Here is a 26,598-nt window from a genome sequence, read left to right as displayed (position 1 = left end):
TCAAAATCTTCACATATTGAAACTGAAATGTTCTGTTTTGGGGAAGGAAAAGAAGGGAGGAAAAAAAAAAAGGACCGATGGGCGGGAGAGTCCAGATTGGAAAACAGGTTGGTGCCGGCTGCAGCGTGGAAGCCTCAGCAGACGCTGCAGTTTCACATACTAGTCGTGTTAAAAGGCAACGAAAGACATGAATCGTTGTAACACCCCAAATTCTCAAATTAGCACGCCACCTCTCCCTTTCATAACAGAGACGGTACAACTTCCTAATTATAATATTACCAGACAGGTTAAGCTTCCTTGAGAGCGTCGCTCCAGTCTGTTTGATGCAGTCAGCTGAATCTAGAAGACTCAGCGGTCCCCTCTTTCCGTCCACTGTACACTGTGTGGGAGATCGGTTCCACTGGCCAGCACAGGCGGTCCAGGTTGCCAGCAAATTCTCCAGCGGGCTGAAAAACCAGCTCAACATAAATATAAATCTCTTTTCATCAAAAGCATAATCCATTTCATTGTGTCAATGAGCAAACACAGAAAACACCATTTATCAACAACTGAGATCATGATCTACTGTATTTTTTATTTGGACGTCTATTACATATCCCCAGAGGCCATCGTGGCAGAATTCCACGATCAGCGACGAGATCCGTCTGCTGGTGATTAAAGAAACGCCCGCTTCAATAAGGTTTTGCCTTTTAAATAGTCACAAATGCATGAATTGAGCTCACAACGATGTTTGGCTAAAAAATGCAGAGAAATGTAGCATCATAGCTACGGAAAAAAAAGAGAAAAAAACTGCCCAAAAATGTCTGTTTACAAACTGAAGCTCATAATTCACTGTAATACATGTCTTCTTCATACAGACCTAGCTTTATTTGAGCTAAAAACAAGCTAGCATAACCAGCATTTAGCTGAAAAAAATGTGTCTATGCTCATTCACAGCAGCACCAGACTGGAGGTGTTATCCTTAGTAGGATTACTGAGAATACAGCAGGATAAAGACATGGACTATACAGGATGATATGTTTGAGTTTGTAAATTTATGTTGTTTTTTTGCTGTTTTAGCCATCGGTCACCATTAGCTTCAAGCTAAGTATACGTGGCCGGCTCCCTCTGTATTCTATGAGTGACAGAAGAAACGCGAGAGGGGAAAAAGGCATCTAGACACCAGATGCTACATAAGTGCGATTTCAAGTGTCTCGGTGGGGTGTGTTCATTCAAAATCTTTGTGCACATCAGTTTTGTTTTTTCTGGAACAGGCTGACTAAAAACAACAGGGTGGATGAGAGAGGTTGTGGGAATTTTCAAAAGATGTGTGGGATGTTTGAGGAGTATTAAGTGGACCAGCATGAGTAAAAGTGGAGTGCACAGATACATAATGGAAATAAAGATATTTTTGAAAGGAGGGGTGAACCATCATACGCCTCACTGTGTCCATCTGCTGGTTGGCTGTGGGTTTGTCATGATTTTTTGGCACAATGTGAATAAGCTGAAAAGTAATGTGCTGAAAAATGAAAGAATAAAAAGAGTTTTTGCAAAATCTGTTATAGTAAAATCTTTTATTCAATAGCGCCCCCTGTAGAATCCTTTGTCATATCTTACAAATGTCTGGTATAACACACACACACACAAAAAAAGGGACAAACTGGGTGAGAGGTTTACTCAGAAACAAATAACTTTCATTTCTTAGATTAAAATAAAAAAAAACAACATAAACATAAACAACAACTTGATTAGCACACCAAGAGACAAACGTCACCTCCACTCTTCATCCCTATCAAGACCCTCGCAGGGCTAAGTTTGGACAATCAAAAATATGGCCATATGTGAGGAAGCTATTGTGCTCTTCGATCTGAGAGAGTTGTCTCTGATGATGAAATGATCGAACCATGATACAAAGAGGAGGCTGCGCCGATACTGCGATGCCTTAAAACACTAAGGCTGTTAAACTTTGCATGTCACATTGAAATGACTCACTCCCCTCCTCCATTTTGACCGTTTTTAAAGAAACATGACTCGTCATTCAACCGTGTACTCCTAAAATTAGTGCAGTTTTCTTCATCGAGAAATCTGATTTGAAATCAAAATTTCACTTTTTTTTTTTTTTTTTTTACATTTTTACAGTATTTGATGAATTTTAGTACTTGTTATTTACAGTTCAGTCATTGCTACAAATCCACAATTAACAAGATTGGGATTCATTAACAGACACATTTTCACATTCATGGAAACAAATGCCATCCTGTTTGCACTAATATGACCAAATATAAAATCAACCGCTTTGTGCATCACTTCCCGACTTGTTCCCCTTGTTCATGTTTGCTACTGGATTGTTTTGGCATTATGTTCGGAAGGAAATAAACCGTCTTCAAGCTGCAATGTAAAAACCAAACCGTGCATTTGAATGCAGAATTTGCAGGGCGAGGGATTTGGCACCAGAAGTGTTCTCGTCTTGTTGTGTTTGAGCGGGCTTTGGTTTCATGCAGGTAAACATTCGATGTGGTGAGGAGAAAAAAAAAAGAAAAAGATGCAGAATGCACTGTCTGAAACGGGATCTCGCACCTACCATCTGACCATGATTGTAGCTTTCTAATGAGTTACTTACAAAAAAATAAATAAATAATAATAATCCAGCTCCATATTGTGTTTCAAATTGCTTATGGATGTTTTGGCCCGGATGATCGCCGTTGACATCAGAAGACTCTGTTGCCCCCCCAAGAGGTTCAAGGATTGTTACGCGCACGCTCAGAAACTCTGCCTCAAGCTTCTGTGGTTTGCTGACATTCCCTAAACTCAGTACAAGTATCGTGTTGTGCATTCTCAAAGTTTGGTAATTCCAGTATTTAAGATTCTGTGGCGTGATTCCATACGGGGAACAAGATGGGGTTCTTTATCCCCTCACAAGTTTGAAAAACCATACACAAGACACACCCAGGTCCAGTTTAACTAGACTGGGCCTGCAGAGATTTATCTCATCGTGTTTTCTAACCAGGCAGTGATGTTTAGCAGATTAAGTTAAACCAGCAGACACTGTGGCGTCCATGGGCGACTGAGCATCAATGGGTACGTTTTCAACATGGCTGGTGTCTAGAAAAGACTGATGAATGAAATAGTACACACATAAAAAAAAAACAGAATTAACAGTCTTTTTTTTCCTGTTAGATCATCATTAACCAACCAAGCACACAATGACATCATATAGCATCAATAAACGGGATGTTTCACTCACTGCACTTGATTTGTTTTTGGGGGGGGGGGGGGGGGGAACCAATCTTCTGGTAAGGCTGGCGTTGTTGTCTTTACATTCATGGGAACGAGACTGTTAAGCGAGTCCCACCTGCTACCGTAGCGCGGTGACAGCCACGGCAGAGTGGAAACAAGACACGGAGTACTTGAACTGTTTTACAATCAAGCTAAGGAAGGCACTGGAATAATGTTTACATCACATTAGATTATTATGCTCTCAGTTATCCATCTTGAAAAAGGTAAAAATCTAAAAATCCTTTTATTGGACATCATTTGTTTTTGAAAAATAAAGTTTGACATACTTAGAAAAACTATTTTTTTTGCGCCTTTGACTTATTTTAGCAAGGACAGATTACAAAACACAATTGGCTTTTAATAAAAGAAAAAAAAAGAAAAATGCATATGGCATTTTGGTTGAAATGTGCATTTGATTGACACAATTTGCACTTAAAAAAAAGTTTTCTAAGAACATGTGGACATTAACTTTAAGTAAACTATGTCAGAGTCCTTTCGGCCCAAACGATGCAGTATTGAGAAGGTAATGTTGAAATGCTTCATAATCTGCTTCTTAAGCAGAAACAAATATAAATTAGTGCTCTGTGTTGTCAAATACTAACAGCAGAGAAGGTAGGACAAGAACGGGAAAAAAATCATATTATATATATATATATATATATATATATATATATATATATATATATATATATACACACACACACACACACACACACACACCATACACACGCACGCACACACACACACACACGCACGCACGCACACACAAAGGAAAGAAAGATACTAGGTGGGTCACAGTGTTACCCATTTGGAGAGGGATCATCTGTTACTGGAGGGGAGAGGACAGCGCTACATCAGACCGACCGTGACTTCTTCCTTGGACTAAAACAGGACTCATGAAAGTCACAGTCCTTGCCTGCTCTGACAGTCGGGTCACTGGATGTCCAACCTGCTGTATTTCACTCCACGGTTCCACTGCAGCGCTCGCCATGACAATGGCAGCTGATAGTTCCGGGGAACTGTGCCGCTGACGTTTTCTTCCAAGTATTGGAACAGTCTGTACCACCACACCCGTGAGAATGGGTTATTCTGTGATGTCTCTTTCAATGTCTGAAAAGGATAAAGCAGAAAGAAATATTGTTAGTTGGGTCATTTAATATTCTTACAAATTAACTACTTCTAAATATTAGAGCTGAAGAATTTTTTTAAAAATACCAAGTGATAATTATTTTTTTCCAATACTACAATTGTGGTATGACTCACAATATTAAAAGATATCATCATCTTTCATGTTTTAATTGGAAAACACATCGGTTTGAAAATGGTGTGACTTCTGCAAAGATCTGTAACAAAGAAAGACGTTTTTTCTTAACTCTGTAGAATACCATTTACATACATAGGATATTTTGACAGTGTCACAATACTTTCTGTTGAATAGTATTTTATGTAAGTATTGCAAAGCCTATCATTTGGATATTGCACTAGGCCTATTGTAATTTTGATAACATTCAAAGTAGCTGTTCAGCCCTTGTATTTGATCTTTCTAAGTTGTCATCCTGTTTTTTGTTTTTTAAAGGAGCACACAAACGTTTTAGGAAATACACTGCATTTGTCCCATCCAATAGCATGCATTGTGCTAAGTTAAGTAGCAATTAGCTGGTCCCTGTTGGTCTAAGCTCCCTGATACACACACAGAGGAAAGAAGAGTCTCCTCATCTGGCTCTGGAGAAGATGACAAATAAGCAGATGTCCCAAAAAGTTGCTGTGCTCCTTTAAGTGGCCATGAACAATATTGTGAAAATCTATCAAATGCTAATAGCATGTTGTACTCACCTGCTGGTTGGCCATAGTGTGGTACCACCAGAAGAGACGTGTAGTGATAAAGTATGCTACCACCACATCTACAGTGTAGTGGTCATGGGCCAGAAGGATGCAGAAAATCCCAACAGCACTCAAAGTCCAACAAAGCCAGTGATACCACCAGAACCTTTTGGGGGAGTCTGTTAAAAACACATAATTTCCTCTTGTGAATTCTGCTAGTAGAGAAACTAAAATCAGCTCTTGCACTGGTAAACACAGAGTGAGTGGGAAAGGGCGAGTGACTCTTTCAAAGCTGTTCTCATCCTCACCACTAGATGTCCCCGCTGCAACGTGTTTCTAGAACAGTGTGATGAAGACAGGGCAGAACAATGGGTACAAAGAAATTTAACCAGACCAAACTAAACAAGTCTGGCTCTTGTTCTTTGTGGTGACACAGGTGGATATGCAAAATAAAACTAAAGTTAAAAAAAAGGAAAGCCAGCTGTGGAGCACGAAAATATGTAAACGCACTGGAGAAACATACGAGACTATTTCGACATTTCCTCTCACATGTTTCCTTTGTGGTTATATTTCCTGAGAGGTATTGTGTGAACAGAGCAGCATTATATTTAATATTTCTCAGATCTGTGTCGCATATAAGTACAAGATTCCTAAAGGAATGAAATATGCGTAGTAACAAGTGTTCATTAGTGCTAATTAAAGAAAGAAAAGTAGCCTCACCTGATAAAAACGAATTAATGAATACCAATAAGCCGCAGGTAAACCTTCAACTCAAACATACATAACTGAAGACTACACTTTGACTTTGTGATTATTCTTTAACTGAGTCAAACTTAACTTAGGAAAGAAAGTATGTAGCTCAAGGTATAAACAGTTCATCTTTACTTGAAGATGCAGTGAAGGTCTGAAGCTAACTATGGCCACGGTGTCATTTTGTAATGTGCTAAAAAGTGAGCCATAGAGAACAGAATAGCACAGAAAAGCCCTCCCCTCCAGAATCCTTAGAGGCAGACATGTCGGATCAAGCTAGCGTTGACAAAACTACATGTAAAAACACAGCGGAACTTACATTCCTTGATGAAGAGGTATGTCAGCGTTAACATAACAGTGTGTCCACTATACAGATAATCTCCACACATGGTGTGAGAGCCTGTGATGGAGAGCCCTCCGCCAGCAATCATCTTCATTATTCTCCTCATCTGGGCTTCCCAGTTCCCGAGAAGCTGAAAGAAACACAACCACGGACTGAATAGCAGAGCTTTATACTAACACTGTTATGATGTAGAGGTGAAATCATTTAAGGCAGAGGTGAAATCATTTTGTTTGGATTCATCTCTAAATTATTTGTCCACTTCTTCTAACATAATTTAAAACTGCTTTTGAAATATTCCTCCTCTTCATTGTTTGAAGCATAGAAAACCCTAAGCTAGAAAAGTTACCAGAACTGAAAAGTAAAAATGAAGATGTGACTATTTAAGCGTGGAACCATTTGTTATTCGACGAGTGTCCGAGCACTGCGGCTGCTGAGTGATAAAATATTTCATATTATAAATGAGTATTTCAGGAACTTACACGACAGTTTTGTGATGCAAGTCATCAGGTAATCTGAACTGAGTGAAAACTTGATTGTTGCGCCAAGTCCAAAACGCATGTTTGTTTACATTTGCAAAGAAGGTGGTAGTGCAACGTTCTTAACCCCCCCCCCCCAAAAAAAAGATTGTGATTGAGGATGCGAGGACAACGTGCACGTGTACCACCTCACAGCATAGTTCTTTTATCTTTACCTATTAATACTGACATGTGACATACGCAAACGAGATCTTGTGGCTATAAAGGACAACTTAAAAATGAAGTTGTAATTTCCACATGCCAGTGAAAGGATGTGAAACTACTAGTTGAATAATATTTGCAAGAGGAACTAAGAAACAAAACAAAAAACAGCCTCTCCAATGCACAAAAATGTGTGTGTGCAAATGACAGTTGTCAGTGGCTTTGATCTTTTAAAAAATGATTAAAAAACACTTTTTGCTGATTTTGCCCATTCAGAAAGCTCATGCTCAACCAAACTATAATGATGAAAGAAATATAGTGAAATAGAGTGTAGTGTGTGTGTGTGTGTGTGTGTGTGTGTGTGTGTGTGTGTGTGTGTGTGTGTGTGTGTGTGTGTGTATTATACCTTTGGAGAGCATTTGAAGTGCATTCCAGGAACAGGCAGAGTGGTGATGTACATTGTAATACAGCGGTACAGATAGAGGGTGCCCACAATGAAGAAGAAGCGCCTGCCTATAATTGACCTGGAGAAGAAAAGAAAGACAAGGAAAAATAGAATTAAAAGGATTCGGATGAAGTTATTTGGACTGATGTTGGATGAAACTGAATATGAAGGCGTGTACCTGTGCTTTAGCAGAATCCACTGGATTAGCCAGAACGCCACCAGCACCATGCCGTTGATCTCACAGATGGAGAAGGCCCACTCTATCCTGTTGAACAGGTCGAAGAACTTATCGGGCAGCGGCGGGGTGTGCTCCTTTGGCGGTACTCTCTCATGAACCACTGAGATTACAACAGTGGTGGTGACAAAACACACCACTGCATAGACAAACGCGATGCCCGTTTTCCCCCACTCAGCAGGGAATGAGGAGCGAGAAGCTTCCTTTGTTGGGATGGGAATGTGGACCATCTCCATCCGGAAGTCCTTCCCCAACGTGCCGTTCCTCTGGGGCTTGCTAATCCCGTTGGGCAGCCCACCCATGTGCCCATTTGCGTGACCATTTTTATGAGCTTCGATATGTGTTTCTATCCGCAGCGTCTCCAGTCGCTCCAGCAGCTGCTGCCCACCATCAGACGAGACCAGCGAGAGGGGTGGCATCTGGAAATCTGCCTCTGTGAGCCGAAGCAAGGCAGGGCCACTTATCTGATGGAGTGCATCAATATACTCTGGCATCCCCTCTTTGCTTAACCAGTCAGAGATGTCCTCCGCCGTCCACGCCGCTACCTTCTTCATCTTGGCCAGTGGGTGGTGTCGAGGATCAGAGGGGTCCTCAGAAGAGAGGGGAGGGGACACAAGAGGTTTGGTGGTCTATGGGGCTGAGGTAAGTCCACACCAGCTCTGGCACATGGTGTTTCTTGAGCATTGAACAGCAGCACCCAGAGGGACCCCAGCTTCCTTTTGAAATGATGGGTGCAGAATCCAGGCAGGAGGATGACTCAGGGTGAAGGCCAGCAGATAGCAAAAGAACCACAGTGGCGTCTTGTGCCTTTTATTCACCTCATCGGTTTCCCACACACACTGCACTCCTGTTAAAGAAAAAAAAATACAAAGCATGATTCATAATGCTAGTGAGCAGTGCTTTGCTCATCTCAACTGCCCTGGTGGGCGAGGTCCTAGACCGGATGCAACACCAGAAGCCATCATGTACACTCTGACTAATAGAGCAGCACACTGGTTAACTTCTGAGGGTGAGCAGTGAAACATGGTGAGATTACTACAACATGAACAACAGGGGTGCTGCCATCAGAGGCATTTGTCCTCTTTGAACATCACTGCTAATAAGCCATTCATGCGCTAATATAATATAATATAATACAATTCTAGCACTAAAATAATAATTCGCACAAACTAATATTCAACCAGTGCTGCACAGTTCATCTGAAAGCTAATATCATGGGCTATGAAATAATTACAATAGAATTATTTGAAAAAAGCGCTGCAAAAACATTGCAGAGATGGCTTTGTTTATGTAAAAGTTATTTTGAAAACAGGACTGCAAAATATTCTGTTTGTAATTTCTTATATGTTTGAGTAAAAAAAAACAAAAAAAAACATTTATATTATCTTGATAACCTAACAAGGACACTTATCGTACTATTTGTTTAATAAATCCCAGTAGCAAGCCTGGACTGCTCGACCGCATCTGCATGACAGGAATCTTATGCCGCTGAAGGGAAATGTGACTTTCACTGGTTAATAAAGAACTGAAATGTTAATACTCGAAGGATCAAAGAATCCCCTAATAAATAAAAAAGAAACTGCATTTCCTTAAACATGATTAAAACTACTTAACCTTCCAACATTGAACAAATAACTTAATCAAAAACTGGCTTTGACATTAGGGTTAAACATTGAACTGAACTGAAACGTATTAATTGCCATTTTTCTCATGAATTCTCTTTTAAGCTGCTCCAAAAAATAAAAGCAGTTTAGACTACAGCACCACCTAAGTTTTCCCAAAGTTTTCTGCATTCTAGAAAAACAAACAAACAACAACAACAACAACACAACACACTCAAAAAAAATACAGTTATCAAACACTGAGACAAAAGAATAACCTGCAACAGCTCTTCAATGCCTTCACTTCAAAGTCAGGAACTTGTGTGTTTATATACAGGGACTTGAGGGGAAAAAAATCTAACTCCCTTTACTATCTTTGTTTTTTAGTTGAAAACCTTTCTTTTTTCCAACTCCACAAGTCTGCTTATTCAGCTCATCTGTCGTTTTATTAGACCCATTGCTCACTGTTTGCACAACATTAGAGTCGTACGCCACCATTCTTTCCCTCTATTTTTGTTTTTTCTATCTCTCGCCTTCTTCGTTGTTAAATCCTGATCTAACTGATTCCAGATTTTCTTGTCTCTCCAGTGACAGGCTCGCGTCCTCCTCCGCCGTGTTGATATCTGCACTTTCTGCCAGGATCTCCTCTGGCCTGACCTCAGCTCCTCCTGCTGCTCTGGCTCATTTGCCAGCTTCCTCTCATCACTGATGATGTCACTCTTCCATGTCTCATCATTTCCTTCGACAATGACAGGTTTATTTCCTTCCACTCCCTTTTCCACCAACACCTTTTGTTATCTTAACCCCATTCTCTTCGTTTCCATCTTCTAAGGTCTGCCCTTTGGTTCCAAACCTCCCAATTTTCCTTTCTTTTTATTATTTGCTTTCCTTTTCTGGACCTGACGCTAATCCACCAAGCAACCTGATCGCAAACTCTTTCCTTGACACAAAAAGGCAGATTTTATTCCTACTACAAATCTCTCTTTGCCACATCCAACACAAAACATCTGCTATAGTAAACAACATGATCAAACTCAGCTATTTTCAGACAAAAGGTTGAGTTTAAATCTGCTGTATACTCCTGTTAAGAATCATTAATCCATCTCCCATAAGACAACGTGCGCTAAAGCAGAGAGGACTTACACTCAGAGAGGACTTCTTTTTTTTCCCTCTTAATGGGGGACATTATTTTTCCGTGCCTGGAAAGTCCCCCTTTCCAACACTTTGATGAACGAGGAACACTGGACAGGATCAGCGTTCTTGGCCGGTGAGGCCAGAGGCAGCACCAGGACAAATGTGCCATTCACTACAATGACATTTGCGATGACTGTGTTCGCCTTTTTTCCCCACCTCATCCGCAAAAATCCCAACTGCTCCCTTTATGCTGTCTGTCTGTCTGTCTGTCAGACTGTCAGCAATATCGACCTCGCTACCTAAAAAGTAGCAAGCAAATCTTTAGTCAGAGTTTCCTTGTCAGCATAGAGAAGTCGAAGTTTAACTGTTTGGACAAAACACAACTTAACAAGCCAGAATCAATAGAAATACAAATCGCCACAATAAAAGAAGTTTATATGATATTTATATATTAAGAAACCTTTTGAATGTTAAAAATATAGGAATGCTGAGTAACATCAGCAAGTCCTCAGTGGGGGCAGATATTGGTCATTTTTAAATATATTGGTATCGCTCCGATGTCCAATAACGGCCCCCCAGGTGTTAAGATTTTACTTCTTTCTGTTTGTTCATTGTTGATGATTATCATGAGGAAACAATGAGAAATAAGCTTTACCAGTTTTAGAGAAAAAAAAACATCTTACTCTTTCAAAATTCTCTTTGTGTTTTTCAGCATGAAGAAAATGTAAAAACTAAATAAACCTATTTTTTTAATAATCTTTAGATATATTCGAATTCCAAGTATTTGGAAAAGCCCATTAAAATGTATTAACTACATAATTTCCTTATTGGAAATGACAGATGACGGGCAAGAAGGGACTTGAGCAAAACTGGGCTGGTATAAATATCGGCCATTTGAGCGATATATTCTAAAAACGAGTGAACGAACGAAAAACGACAAATATGCCAAAACTGCTGGTGAAGTGATATTATTGCGCATTGCTTTTAATAGCCATAATGCACAAAAATAGATATTCAAAGACCTCCCTGTGTATCAGAAAGAAAAGGTGAACATTAATGGCTAATTTGACAACCTAGTTAAGAAGAAAGTACATAAATTGCCAATGTATACACACAGACGAGTACTGTGGTTCACAAGCTTCTGTATTAAAGGACAACAGGATGTAAGCAGATCCAAGGTTAACATTGGGCAAGAGAAGAAATGGATGGGTCATGGAAAAAACATGTAATCTGAGGCATTCCATCATCTTTCATTTGATATCTGTCAACAAATTAATGGACGATTGCCAAATTACTGCGATTCGGGCTACTAATACCACTTGCCACTCAAAACATATAAGTAAAGCAGTTCTGACACTGTCAGACAGAAATAAAAATACTATCTCTACTAGTTTTAAAGCACACACATACACACATTCCAACCACTAAACACTTAATCTCCATACGTAGTAATCAACTGTTATGGAAAGGAACTCGCACAACTGCAGCACATCATGCGCATGTTTATAGATGCCCATGTCTGTGGTGGACACAGGGTGGTCTGGTTTGTGCTTGGGTGGGGGGGTGGGGGGGGCAGTGTGGGCTAAAGCAGGAGACAAGCTCTAATCTACAACATGGATTTGAAGGAAAGCAAGTGGACAGGAGGGAAACAGAGCGCAAGGAGGAACCCATATATCACAGCGAAGGTCAGCGCTGAGACAGCCCCACCCCTGTTTAAGAGGGTGATCAGCCAGCGGTCAGGCCCTAGCAGGGGCAGATCAGTGCAGACCAACAGCAGCTACATACACTGACTGGCTGGCTGGATAGCTGGATGTCTGGCAGGACAACAAACAAAACATCAGTACCTCATCAGGCCCGGGCTCAGGTCGGACCTAGATTCATTTAAGCCAGCGCACCAGAGCCAATTTAAAAGGCTACAAGCTGAACCCTCTACAACTCCAGAATCACATCCATTCCCTCTGATAGACGGAGAAAATGGGGCCTCATATGCATGACATCATAGAAGAACAATTGTGAGCATGTGGACAATATGCAAAGAGCCTGTAGTTTATCAGTATAACTAAAAGTAGTAAACGTGTCCTGCAAGGGTCTATTTAACAGTAATGATCATTTTTGCAATATTTATCGCACCAGATTGTGTTAAAATTAGTATTATGATACATATGTTATATAATGAGGTCCATGACAATACCCAGCCCTACATTTTGATACCTAATATTGAAGCGCACGTCTGCCAGATAATTTAACGATGCTGAAGTGATGGTTTTTGCAGAAATATTATCCACCCGTGCATTTCTGTGAGTTGTCTCAGTTTTATTACATTTTTCCTGGTTGGTCGTCTGATGAAAACTTTGGATCTGATGTTGAGATTCCATCTCCACGTTTGCAATCATCACAAGAATGGACACCGACTCATATGTAAACGTAGCACTTGTGTATGTAGCCTAGTGAGACCCAGAGCCTCTTTGGTCAAGAGTTTAATCAGCTGCTAATACCATATTTTGCTGTAAAATAGTTGGAATGTTTAAAAAAAAAGGTATCAAAAATTGGACGCAGCCCAACCCTACACACAGTTGATCCACGTGACCACCCAGCTGTGTAACTTTAAGCTGTGAAAGTGTGTGAGGGTGCAAAGGAGAGCACCATTTCATGGTGATAAAGAGAGAGAGAGAGAGAGAGAGAGAGAGAGAGAGAGAGAGAGAGAGAGAGAGAGAGACAAAGAGCTCTTCTGTCAGAAGTGTACAATTCAGACAGATCAGAGATTAGCTGTCACTGACTCAGCAATGTGCAGAGGACCTTTGGTCTATGAATCAGCTTACAACAGTCAGGCTCGCCGAAGAAATAATCTCACAACTGTACCGACAAAGTGAAAAAACAAAACAAGTCCCTTACCTAAGACTACACTTTTTTATTTTGCTAAGGTAGCTAAATACAAGGGTCTTCCCCAGACAAAATAAATCCTGGATTAAAAAACTACTGTGTTTGTACATTCTGAATGAAACGGTACAACGGCGCTGTGCTCCTGTTCTCATATTTGAGCCGAATATGAATAAGCACGTATGGAGAATTGCACGACTACATGCGCTTGTGGAAAATACATATTTGTACGGTTATCTGACATCTGGGGCTTGTATCAACAGAGTGAGAGGTGTGTTAGCCAGTATTTCATTGAACTGAACATGCATTTACTTCTGTAAGATCTTTCACTGTCCACGTTGCTGAAACTCATCGTTGGCTGGTTAGAGCCAGATGGGGAGAGAGAGAGGACAGATAGGAGGATGAAGACAGGTCACAGCGACACATGTCAACAGGCAATATACAGTAACAAATGAGCTGAACGCTGCTGGTGCTGCTGCTGCTTTGATTGCCAGAAATGAGAAATCAAATTATCCTCAAGATAATATGGTTGGAAGGCAAAGAACTACAAAAACAGCTGAAAATCAGTCAATCCCTCACGATAACTTCCAGTTCAATATGACAACAAAGCGTTAAAACTCTTCCCCAAACAAGATTTTGACCTTGAAAGCGTGTCATTTCCCTTTCGACATTCATGAACGCGGTAACAAAAGAGAATACATGCAGCTCTGGAGGGAAAAGATATTTTATTTTCAGCGATGAGGTGTGTGTGTGTGTTTACTGAACAGAGAGTTCTATTGTCACATGCTTACTTATTGTAAGCAAAGGCAGGCAGCTCTTAGAGCTCTGACATCAATCATTTAACCAATGTTTAAAGAGTCAAAGGAGGTGTTTCTTTTTATTCTTGGCCATAAAGAGGGACAAGGCAAACAATAGCGATTGCACGCACTTTGTTAGTGTGTCATAAGCATGATAAAGTGAACTTTGAATCTTACCACTGCTGATAAAACCTTTGCATTATTTGTGAACATGTGACTACCTCGAATAATTTCAAGCACAGCCCACACATGTATTGTGGTTAAAGAGAACAAGCACTTGTATTCCCGATTACTCACAAAAAAATAATTTCCTCAACTTATCAGGATCATTTATTATTCTGGGAACTGGGTTAGTCAACCAAAGTCAACTGTAGTATTGGCAGAATATCCCTTTTTTTTAAATGATCAGAGGGGTAATAATAATATGCTGCATGAATGAGTATGTACTGATCCCAGCTCTGAATAGAGCCATATAATCTAAATCAGCCTGACTGCTCCTGTGCTATGAGTTCCCTTTAATGAGTTAAGTGCTTGCTTACTCCTCTGAAACAAGTCAATTCATTAAATATTGATTCAATAAAAATTCGATTACAGCTGGCTTGTTTCTTTAACTAGTGTTATGTAACAACTATAAAGACAAAAGTATGTCCTTGAGGCAACAAAGATAGAAATCTTTGAGATGATCTGTCACCACCACAGACAGACAGCTGCGCAGATACATCTCAGTAAAGCAGCATTCTAAGATGACACACCATGGACCCGATCTGACCTTCAATCAGTTTCCGTTACTCTGTCATATCTTCTCTCTGGCTCTAGACACCTTAAGCACCAAGCATTCAATGTAATAAATTCAGTGACAAATCACACTTGGCTGCGGGAAATGGAAAAAATATAATGAAGTAAATGAAAAGTATTACCTTAACTCCCTAATGTGTTAAGTCTTTCCACTCTTGATGGTTAGGTGGGACTACGTTGGGGGAGGGAGGAGGCACAAGGCAGTACATGTGACACAACCAAAGAGGGATCCCACCCAGGAGGAACATCTGTCAAACCGACACAAACATAAACACACCATCCACAGTTCGTTTGGAGGGAGCCAAGAGTGGAACCGAATGACTCACACTTGATGGCTATGAGAAGCTTCGGCCCAGAGTCGCTTCAGACTGAATGGAAGAACCACAATCCCCAAAGACACAAGCCAAAGTTCGAAACCAGTGCAATAATTAGATGTTTACTATTGTCAGTAACTGGCCAGATGCACTCTCGGAAGATTACTAAACAACACTGTTTCCTGCCCCCCCCCCCCCCCCCGAAGAATTCTGTCAGCCTACCACAGTAAATGTTTAAAGCACCTTTTCTGAAATTCTCATACTATTTAACTGTAGTACCAGGTGTTTACATCGTCCCTATTTACTTCTTCAACGGTTCAACAACAACAAGGGCAACGGTCTCTCTAATAGGTCTCCGCCGGCTTTCGTGCATTTCCACTTTCTCATCTTTATTGCGCAACCGCCGCCCCCCCCCCCCCCCCCCCCATTTCACTCATGTACTTTTTTTGTTTAAACTTCAAGAAGTAAACCGCGTTATTGCTAGAATCCAAATCTGTAGATACGGTACAGAGGCTCAATACACAAGATACACATTAACCTGAGGTATATTTGTTGGTCCAGCCATATCAGCTGGAAAATGAAGCTAACCTTATGATAAATTCAGCAGCTAAAGTACCTCGAAGAACCTCTTCAGAAGGTAAAATCATTTTTCTTTCAAGAGTTTTTCACAACAAAAATAATGTTTCTTTGTTCAAACTGCCTGCAGACACACGGCAAACTAAAGCTGTGTGTTTTTTCGACAATCAAGCTATAGAAGTAGCATAACATAATATAAAAAATATCTCTGGGTAATCTGCTCTCTCAAGATACTCAAATTAAATTGAATACAACAAGGGAAGTTAACCAGGTGGTCAGAAAACCTTGTACACCCCCCCCCCCAAAAAAGTATCCCAATGAAAAGAAATTTTTTAAAAGAATCTACAGTAGAAACTGTGTTTCAGTAAATGTGTGTGACGCGATATCAGTTAACACCCATCCCAGTAGTCGATTGTTCCCCTTAAAAGTGCAACAACACTCAAGCAACTAAAGATTTTCTGCTACTTTGTTTCTTGTGCTATCTTAAAACTCATTTCTGAAATTCTCAAAACTAAGCGGTCTCCTTCACGAGGACCAGTCAGTTAGAACAGTTTAGCGGATTCATTCCATGTTTGACAGTTCATGTTGCAAATGGAACTGAAGGTCTCCTCTCACATGTAGATCACATTTGTGAGAAGTAAGATAGGCACCAGGAAACAATGCAGGTCACATAAAAAAGGCAAACAAAGACATACCAGTAAATTGAAGGGAATGCTTTAGTTTCTCTCTTCCTACCCTGCCTCCTAAGCATACTGTTCTTTCCACTGCACAGTTTTTTGTTTTGTTCCTTTTTGTAAAGTCCATGGTGTCTCTTTACACATTATCTTGCGAGGTAAACCAACAATGGGTGAGTGACCTATTCTCACCTGTATCCCTTTACACGTAGCACCCAAACGCTTCACAGGCGGAGGTTAAAAAGCACACAACAGGGGCTTGCCTGCTTTCAATCAAAGATATTCTGGTTAAAAATCAACCAGGGAGTTCACATACTTACAAAAACAGTCATCAAAATACTGTGACACATGCCATTGATGAGAAAATAGTGATCACTTGAAAAGGGGGGATGAAATTGAGTAATGTAGCAATGTGATGTCTTCTCAGTGATTTGGGCGAGACATGTTTAATGATTCAACTGTTTTTGGCTTGAATAGATACAGACAGGATGAATAATGTGATTGGAATGTGCAGCATTTCACAGATTAGAGGGTCAACTCCATCACAAAACACCCCCTCATAACCACGAAGATAACGACTAACAGCTTGAACGATCGCTGCCATTTCTGCCCTCAACCCTAAAAATTATTCCAGTTACAAGGATTTCAAGTTGATGTAAATATTTAGCAGGAAATGACACGACACGGTTAATATATCGTCCAACTGGAAACCGTCTGAGTGCGATCTAAGGTTCGTCCACAGTTAATTAAAACACACCCTAACCTTGAGTCAACAAAAGGCTGAGTTTTATTCAGTTTTAAATAAGTGTCTCTTACTGTAAAGTCAAGGTTCAGTTTCACCTTCATCTTCTGCCAATGTTGATATTTTTACTTTCACCTAGTTTGGATTGGTTTCCTTTTTTTTGGGGGGGGGGGGGGGGGGTTGGTTCCTGTTTTTAAGTAACACAGCACTCAGTGAATGAACTAAATAAATTCACTCGACTTTGTAAAACAACTAAATCGCTGCAGCTATCTGTGTGCTCTGCTAGCTCCCAACTCATTAAAAAAAAGACTCAGTTTGAAGAGAGCAATAAACTGAATTGAAACCATTCGCCTGACAGGAGGTTTTTCCCTCCAACGGTAGAATGGGTTGGGCGCAGCGCTTAAGTGTTTGCAGAGCATCTTTAGCTGAATGAACATGAAAAGGTATTTATGCACAGCACATACAACTGAATGTCAGAAACAAAAAATAATCCATTGAATGTATAACGTCTTAACTTCACAGACGTGATCCTCCGCTGATTATTCGTCCGAAAATCAAAGACACTGATTCGTCATCAGAAACAGAATGCAACACTTTCTTCAGTAAATCAATTTCACTAATCTCACTCTTTTAAGGTTGACCTTTATACATCTGCAAGTAAATAAAGGCTAAAAATTTCTCAAATTGTAGAATGATGAGGGAACAACAAATATCATTAGTGAGCTTTTCCAAATGTTTTTTTTAAATAAAGAAAAAAATTTACCTTTTATCAATTCAGAATGTAACTGTATTTCTCAGTATGTGCAAATTGTGAATATTATATACATGGAAGCTCATTATGCACACGACAATAATCATAAACATCAGTCAAAGTCATTTGTAAAATATCATAAGCGGTTTCCTACATCCCTGACACAAACACTGGAGGGTTTTGGTGGTGGCATGACGAGTGTTGCCAACCTGTACCAACAATGTTAAATCTGAGTCATCAATGAGAAACTTAGTTAGCGTCCAAACTATCGCAGAATATCTTCATGTTTAATCACTCTGTTAATTAACAGAACTAGCCGTGTTTGTTCAGACAAAGCTATAAATCACGGGTGACTCTTCCAGAAGTCTCTGGGGAGCTAAGCTCAATGACAAACACTCCTCTGGTAGCTGCCATCCACTAATGAGAAAACCACCTGTTGCTTTAGGAGTCACTGATTAGGCTGTCAGACTCTTACAGCCTCAGAGGACCAACACACACCTTATCTGGTCTCTGTTCAATAGCATGCGGTGCAGACACTGAAATAACATCTAGAACAGCACGCCGAGAGACGAGCTGTCAACAGGGAGTAATTAGCACAGCTTTCAGCCCATCTTTATATTTGTACTGCAAAGTTCTGTGTCAAGACAAGACAGACAGCCTTTCTGAGACTAAAACACCTCAACGTAAACCTGATGAAATCCCTTTGCTCCAGCTCGCATGAGATTTTGAAGGTACATATGAATTAAACAAAGAAACTTCTTGACCTACATGTGAGAATGCCACCCACTATACCCTGCTCATGACATCATGTAATTATATTAAATCTTCTACTATAAAATCTACAGAGAAGAAAGAAAACTCTCCTCGATGCAGGCACATAAGTGCAATCTCTTCTGTGTCTTTCTTTTTGTTTTTTTCTTCTCTCAGGGTGTAACCTTAACACGCGACTTCCGGGCACAGCCCATGTTTCTAGTTGTATTCTTTTTTGTTTCAGTCATGTTATTCAAACTATGAAGACGCAGTTACTTCCTTCGAGAGCGAATTCTAAGCCTGGCTTGAAAAAAAAATTTTAAAGAAAGGGTTGGTCAAGTGGATCCATGATGACACCCATAACAAGTAACCACATGGCATCTTGTACACTCACGGAGTCATAAAGAATGTCGCTCCATATGAAAAACAATCACAGTGAATTATTCCAAGTGCCTCTCTAAAGAGAACAGTTCAATCCCCACATCCAAAACCACAGTCAACACTTCAACAGTTCCAACCGCTGAGTTCTCAGCAGTCATTACCACATTATCAGAGTGAAAACCAAGTTTATCGCTGAAATGAGAAAAGCACGTCCATCCTAGAGGTCTGTACACAAATTAAAGTGTTCGGGGCATCAACTGTTCCAGGCTTTGAGGCCAACCACTTTCACCCTACGCAGGTAGCAAGCAATCTACATTCACATTTTGTGGCTTGGGCCTGAATACACAAGTTGCATTTTTCATCTGAAAGTTGATGTCACTTTCAGAGCGCTACTTTGATGTATTCGTTAACTTGCAGAATTGCAGCAATTTTAATTTTTCCACTCGCGCATCATGTCATTGTACAAACTATGACCAACTGATTTGGAATACGGCGGCATCAAAAGACTGTCACCTGACCTACAGTTGATTTCAAACATTGATCAAAGGAGAGCTGAAAACTCCACTGGAAATTAGGCGACGGCTTGGATAGGTTTCTTCTTGTGCATTGTTGACACTCTCCACTCTTAATTTAGCAGCATGTTGCACTTAAAATAGGTCAAAATATGCAGAAATCAGGGCAGGGGCAGGTCTACAGCAAAGAGGCCACATGGATAATTTCCTCCCCCCAAAAAAGTCCTGCTTTTATTGTTTTTTTTTAGAGAAAAAGAGCATAACTCATGCAGTGCAAGGAAGCGGAGTTACACCAAAGAACGGGGGGTCCTAGCTCAGGTAAGCAGGCCAGAAAAAAGAAGGAAAAAAAAAACACAAGTGACAGATTGTACTATTTCACATTCCTTACAAATACCCACTTCCAGACTCCAGCCCTGTCCTTGTGTATGCATCACAGCATTTACAAAATAACTGCATCATCTTATCTAAATGCACCCTTAAATTGAATTATGTCAAATAAATATTAAGTGTGGCTCCTTTCAAACTCTGCCCTGCAATGTAAGATAAAATTAGACCAGATAAATCACTGCCAATGTGTTCCACAAGGACTTTTATATGTTATCTCATATTTTGGCTTACTTCTTTTGGAGATACACAAAAGTAGGCTCCAGCCAGTGTTACTAGCCTAGATTTGCAAAATGCAGTTGTAGGGCCGAAAGAAACTGGGACATCATGTGACTGGTGGTAAAACTTCATGTGTTTCTAATTATGGCCAAAATAAGATTAAAGCCACTGCATATCATTTCTCCAGGGGCAACCCTTTGACGGAAATCAAATGATCAATGGCTTTTTGCTGGCAGTAACATTGTAGTGGCATATGCTAGAACAACAAACAGGCCAAGGCCATCAGGTAATAGCATTATACTGGAGCGCGGGGGGGGGGGGGTGTACAGAGGCTTTAAAGTGAAAGACCAGACATGATGTATTTCTAGCATCGAATGAGCGGCAGTGTAAGTGTGGTCCCACTAACTGAGGCTGTGTATCTGTAAAACCGATGACACAAATGAATGATGAGGTGTGCCAGTGATTTGAGAACTAGGCTTTGATAAGAAAGTGATGGCTCTCACTGTGCTGGTGCTTTCATTTCTTCTTAGCATGACTTTTAAGTGGAAGTCTGAAGTGACACAAGCAAGTGACACAACGGTGTTAATGAAAGGTGCTAACATTCCAAGTTTAGCAAACCACCTTGAAGAGCAACAAGCCAGGCTAGACTGTTATCACCATCACTGGAAAGTGGTTTGTCCAGTTGTTGGCCCTTCAAAGCTAAAGGCTAGAGATCTTTCTAGAACTGGCCTGGTTTTTTTTGTTGTTGTTGTTGTTGCTGTCACTGATTATTGGAAGAAATGCAATCTAATGCCTTCAGAGTCAGACACTTCTTGAGGCAGTAACAGGGACACACGAGCCTGTGGGATCTGTGAGTCGCCGCAAGCAGTGATCAAAATACAACAAGGCTGAACTTTGACCATTTTAGCTGACAGAGCAGTGCGCCAAGTGGTATGCTGCATATGGGGATGGGAATTGAGAACCGGACCCATTAAAAAAAAAATTATTGATAACTCAGAGAGTCAATACTGTAAACCTCTGAGCTTATTGATGCTTTTTTCTTTTCTTTTTTTTTTTTTGTTTGCTCACTGCAAAACAATGATGCCATGTGTCTACACTGTGAAAAAGCATGGCCAAATGTTATAGGCATACCTACTATCTACAGTGTTACTATAGCAGGAGATGACAAAAAGTCCAAAATCTGTGTGGACATGGTCTTTTTTTCCCCTGATCTTTTTTGATCAGAGATAAATACAGGAATTTATCTTTTTTTTTAATTTAAAATCAGGCTGAAAATGACATTGCTAAAAGATAAAATCCTCTCAATTCCCAATCCCTATCTGCCCGATGGATGCACTTTGCTCGAAACAACCACCACCGGTTTCAGAGAACAACAGCACTGTTGTTGTGCTGTGTTACAAAGTCCCATTAAACAGGTTCGGAATATTAAGCTCTGTCACCCAAATGGTGAAAACCCACAGCTCTCCTTCCTGCCCTGGAGTTGGAAGAAAATCTCAACTTTAAAAGTTGCAGGCAAAAGCTTCTAGACATTCATCTGCATCTGATAGTGAACACAGCCACAGCTTTAAACCCAAGACCCAAGGATAGCTTTGTCAAGAGTGTAAAGCAAATCCTTACGGCCAATGTCCATTTGCCAGAAACAGGAGAATCAGCAAACACCTCAAGGCGCCAAGCAAACAGCAAAGACTAGGGCTGCAACGATTAGTCAACGTTGTCGACAAAAATCAATAATAGAAATAGTCAACAATGAATTCCATTGCCGACTAGACGCGTTTTTCCAACAGAGTGAGGCATCTCACTTGATTATAATCTCTGCCGAGAGTCGTTCATGCACAATAGCGTCTCTGTCTCTGAGCAGTAACATGGAAAAATGGTGGCGTCAACATCAGGTACGCGTACCGAAACTTTTAAAGTTTGGGAGCATTTTAGCCTGGATACTGCGAATAAAAAGACTACTTGCAAAGTTTGCAAAGCAGACCCTGCGTGTCATGGCAGTACCTCGGTGATGCACGAACATTAAAAGAGAAAGCACGTCGGGCAGTTGAACGAAACAGAGTCTGACTCGCCTCGGTGAGATTCAAGTAACATTCAAGTCAAAACGGTTTTTATGACTTACATTGTACATTTTATAAGCGTATTTTCGCTGTAAGAGAGCTTGAGCAATAATCAATCAAATCAAATCAATAAAAGATGTATTTTTCATTGTACCCATCTTTCTTGTGTTTATTATCATTTGCCACATAATTCAATCAACTTCGTGCTAAATTTCAGAAAAAATTGATAATTAGCCGTTTGTCGACCAATCGTTTCAACAGTCGGTGACTATTAAAATAGACGTGAGTTGCAGCCCTAGCAAAGACAGCAAGAGATCTGCAGTGACTGTTAACAGACATACAAGTAAGGGAAAAGTTGACCATGGAGAGGATGCATCATCAGGGAAGAGGGCGCAAGGGTAGAACTCAACAAATTAGTTCACAATACAAAAAGAAGTGCCTGATCTCAAAGCAGTGGCGGACCAACTCACATACTTCTTACTGATAGGCTTTACAACAAATGAACTACATTTTATTTCCATCAATCTACATTTTAAAAATGTAAGTTCAGCCACTATCCGTGTAAAGAAACCCAGACTTAAGGATGGTTGACATGTAAAATAGTCTGTGAAAAATATTCATTCGTATTTGAGCGACCTACTTTTTAGTCCTTTGATTTTCCTTGAATTTTTACAACTGGTGTTCCTTGTTGATATGTTCCAAAAGTAACTGTACATTAGGGGAGTGTTTTGAATGCAAGCGAGGCTTTTCAACATGCGCCTTTGAAATTGTCACGCGACACAAATCAAGTTAAGACACTTCAGCGATGACGCGCATTACAGATGCAAACGTCTCTCGGAATTAACATTAGTTTAGCTATGGAACGCGATATCAGCAGCTCGAACTAATTCATTGATCATCTCTAGTAAATCTATGGATTCATTCATAAAGACACAACACTAATCTGGAGCCTTCGGGAGTAACCAACAGCCTACACAGATTCTTATGTCGCAAGGCTACAAAAGAACTTTTTAACAGAAAACCTCATGACTATCCCTTAGAGACCGAACTCAGTTTAACTACTTTCTAAATAAATCATCAATTTTCTTTCAGTGTATTTAGATGAATATATGGACGTATCACATTTCGAAAAGTCTTCAAGAAATAAAAAAATACTTTTATGCTTGTTTCAGGTGTTTCTTTTGAACCTGACCCATCAGATAGTCTGTTACACAGAACCATCTGGGAAGGCCTCAGAAGAAAGTGTTTGGAAAAGCCCAGACACTTTCCCAAAAATGCTCGGAAGGTGCCTGGATGAAACATTTGTCTGTCATGGGCTTCAACCAATCACATGAACAAAATCGCATAGAAGTCAAAGTCAGTTGGTAGAAGATTTAAAAAAAAAAAAAAATTCTTAAATTGAAGCTTGGCGAGATGGAAATTCATGCGAACTCAAGAATCCAGCAATATAATGAAGTCTGTGAGTTTTGCCTTTCCAAAAAAAAGAGGGGAAAAAAGCAGCAACGGAAAACGCTTTCCTGAGGTCGTAAATATTTTACTCACGTGACTGACTGACCATTGTAGCGGGCATCATCTCCTAAGACACTACAAATCTCTGTCTTCATCTCTGCACAGCATTCAACATGTCCAATACTAGCTGGTGGTTAAGAAGAATTCAAATACTCCCTCTCTCCATTTTTTTTGTAGATAGATGACTTCTTTTAAAATCGTGTTTTTTTCCTTCTTCTTACAGCCAGTGGCTGTACTGCCATCTTCTGGCAGCATTACATAGGCTAGTTCATTCACTCCAAAATGAGTAGATGGGGGGGGGCCGCACACACGACACTTGACATGTAAATTGCAACAGTTATTATCATGTTATGCCAGGCCACGGGAAGTTGATTATGGAAGCCAGAGTTTGTCAATATATCTGGTCGTCAGCTGACAGTTCCCCAATGCTGAATCATTGCCATGACAACAGAAAACTCATTGTTTCCACTAAATGACACACACCAAAAAAAAAATTATGCCTTCCTTGTCAAATGTACCAGCCTGGTTGTTGATAGTCTGACATGTTTTGCTTTGGCAGTGACATTTGTGCTGGATGCTGTGACAACAATAAACTCCATTGACTCCCTTCAGCATTTCCCTCCCTTGACACTCACTGCAGTCACACTGTTTATGCCCATGAAAAGCTGCTTTCTCACCATTTCCAAACGCAAATCTCCCGGCTCCACTATATTACTATCTCTGTCGGCCCATCGAAGGTTATCTCTCTCTCATTATTCCTTGGCCTTGGTCAATGTTGGGTTGGTCATTCACACCATGTCTTGAAGACGGGGCAGATACTTTCTTCTTCTCAACGACACGCAGTCACACATCAAGTTGATTCTTTTTTCCACAAGAGGAAGGGACATTTCAGTACAACTTTGTGAGGCAAAGGGAAAAGGTGCTGAAGTGGGTCAGCCGTTTCGCCCCGTTCTTTAGTGATCAAATTGAGTAAATAGACCTCATATGTGATCCTGCTCGGAGGCGAAGAGCAGAAACAAATGTTTTACCTGAAGTACTCTGGGTCAATATTAACAGTGAGTTGGATTAGCTAGTGATGTCGTTGATTCAATGCCACTGTTAACGTTAGCTGACACACCTGTGAGATAGCATTACTCATAAATCACGTCAGTCACAGGTGCCTCAACGTGCTAAAAACATAGCTTTTATTCACATTAAGATCCCCGGAAGCCGCTGTATTTAGTGGCTTAAGAGCTTATAGCCTGACCACCTAAAAATAGATAAAGCAAGCTGGCGTCTTCAGTTGTTTTAGCTAGCCGAGTTAGCTGGTTAGCTAAAAGACAAGCCTCACTGGGCTCCGTCGCGCGCTCCACCGCTAGCTTAATGTTTGTAAGTGATAAACAATGGAGCTAAATGTTGTTTACGCGACCTAAATACAAACCAGCTGGACACCTCTCGGGTTTTAATTGTGTCGATATAAAAATCACTGCAAAGCTCAGTAGCTCTGGATTAGGAATAACGGGAGTCGTTCAGTCGTCAACAGATAAAATGTTAAACACAAGGCCAGTGAACAGCACTGGCTACATGAGATAGGAAAGGCTGCGATAAGAAAATGAGTGTTTATCAGCGAAACGCCGCTTACCATACGTTACAATGCAGCGGGGAATGTCTCAGAGTTTGCCTTAAACAGTTATCTTGGAGCCAGCTGTAAGTTAGCTGAGCCAACGCACGGTTGAGGCGATCCAGAGATTTAGCTGCGGCTGCTCCTGGATAAAAGTGTAGTAAAAACGTGTGTGGAGTGTTACCTCAAAATGTTTAAGGATTCCTCTTCAAATTCTAGTGGTTACCACAGCAATGTGCTTCAGTCGGAGTCCGTACGGTGTTTTCATGGGTAGGCGGTTTGTGACTGGAGAAGCGGGGAGTACCCTTCACGACGTCACTCATGCTGGCTTCATGAACCGACAGAGAATTTGTAAATGCGAGCTTCTACGTTCCAACTCTTCACTGTATCGCTCTTTTCACTTGATGTAAGACCATTACATGATCGATGTATCGTCAGAGACTCTATTTATTGTTATAGAGGAAATGAAGAAATGAAGAAATTTTTAAAAAATCGGTACTAAATGTCTAACGTTGGAGATGCACTGAATGCAGCAACAACTATACAGAAAATGAAGCGTTCAGGTTCAGCACAAGCTACACAGCTAGCCCCACCCTCAGTTGGAAAAACTATTTTAAAAAATTGATTTTATAAAGTAAAACGAACTTTCTAAATATGATCACATGTGTACATATATATGTGTGTGTGTATATACACTTACAGACACATGAAATATATATATATATATATATTTAGAGAGCGAGAGAGAGCGATATCCAAAAACATATACAGTATATGAACTGTTTGAAAGATAAACTAACAATATAAAAAAAAATCAAGACACAATGTACCGTTCTTGCATTTGCTGTACATGAAAAAAACCCACTAGATTTAACTCTAAAATATTCATATCATGTATGGAATACAATAAAATTCAATAAAATGGGGTGTGTCCTATATTTCCTCTCTATTACAAATATCTGGTACTTACAATGAAAATCATATATAAGAACGACGAAATTGTTAAATTGAGCGTACATATAAAACACATTTCTTAACAGATGTGGAGCTAAATGTTCAGCAATTTAAAGCTGTATTATGAATAACTTTTCAACTTTATATTTTTTAGCTGGAACAAATTTGGTGTTGTGGATTTTCACAACAGACAGAAATTGTGTGAACTTGTTTGACAAGTGGATTTTCTACTTTTGAAAATGATCTTCAGCATACAGAGAGCACACAAACTGACAACAGATGAGTTTAACTTTGGCCTGTCATCAAGTTACTCGCAGAATTGAAATTAACAGCTGGCACCAACCAGCAAGTTAGAATTCTTATTTTTCAGATTCACGCATGTCACTGTATGAACATAATCCTAATTCTGCAGACTGCTGTAAAGAAGGATTGATTCTACTGTAATGAA

The 26,598-nt window shown here is 40.2% G+C and overlaps 1 protein-coding gene across 4 annotated transcripts; it reads right to left on the bottom strand.

The window, feature by feature from the left end:
• Positions 1 to 1,534: 1,534 nt before the first annotated feature.
• Positions 1,535 to 25,502, bottom strand: LOC147247426 (phosphatidylcholine:ceramide cholinephosphotransferase 1-like). Of its 4 annotated transcripts, none has more exons than XM_086180843.1 (6): positions 25,381 to 25,502; positions 7,470 to 8,373; positions 7,253 to 7,370; positions 6,146 to 6,299; positions 5,089 to 5,255; positions 1,535 to 4,365 (listed from the first exon to the last, which is right to left on the bottom strand). In XM_086180843.1, the coding sequence occupies exons 2-6, from the start codon at positions 8,078 to 8,080 to the stop codon at positions 4,189 to 4,191; spliced, it is 1,227 nt and encodes a 408-aa protein (XP_086036969.1). In that variant the 5' UTR covers positions 8,081 to 8,373; positions 25,381 to 25,502; the 3' UTR covers positions 1,535 to 4,188. The 4 variants fall into 4 exon arrangements, with proteins under 4 accessions (XP_086036969.1, XP_086036971.1, XP_086036972.1 ...); XM_086180845.1 differs by lacking the exon at positions 25,381 to 25,502 and adding an exon at positions 25,218 to 25,374; XM_086180846.1 differs by lacking the exon at positions 25,381 to 25,502 and adding an exon at positions 24,274 to 24,441.
• Positions 25,503 to 26,598: the final 1,096 nt, after the last annotated feature.

The sequence above is a fragment of the Aulostomus chinensis genome, chromosome 16 (assembly GCF_037954235.1).
Source record: "Aulostomus chinensis isolate RoL2024-O1b breed Wild chromosome 16, RoL_Achi_v1.0, whole genome shotgun sequence".
NCBI lineage: Eukaryota > Metazoa > Chordata > Actinopteri > Syngnathiformes > Aulostomidae > Aulostomus > Aulostomus chinensis.
The sequence above is the reverse complement of the archived record's forward strand: the minus strand, read 5'-3'. Positions and strand labels throughout refer to the sequence as shown.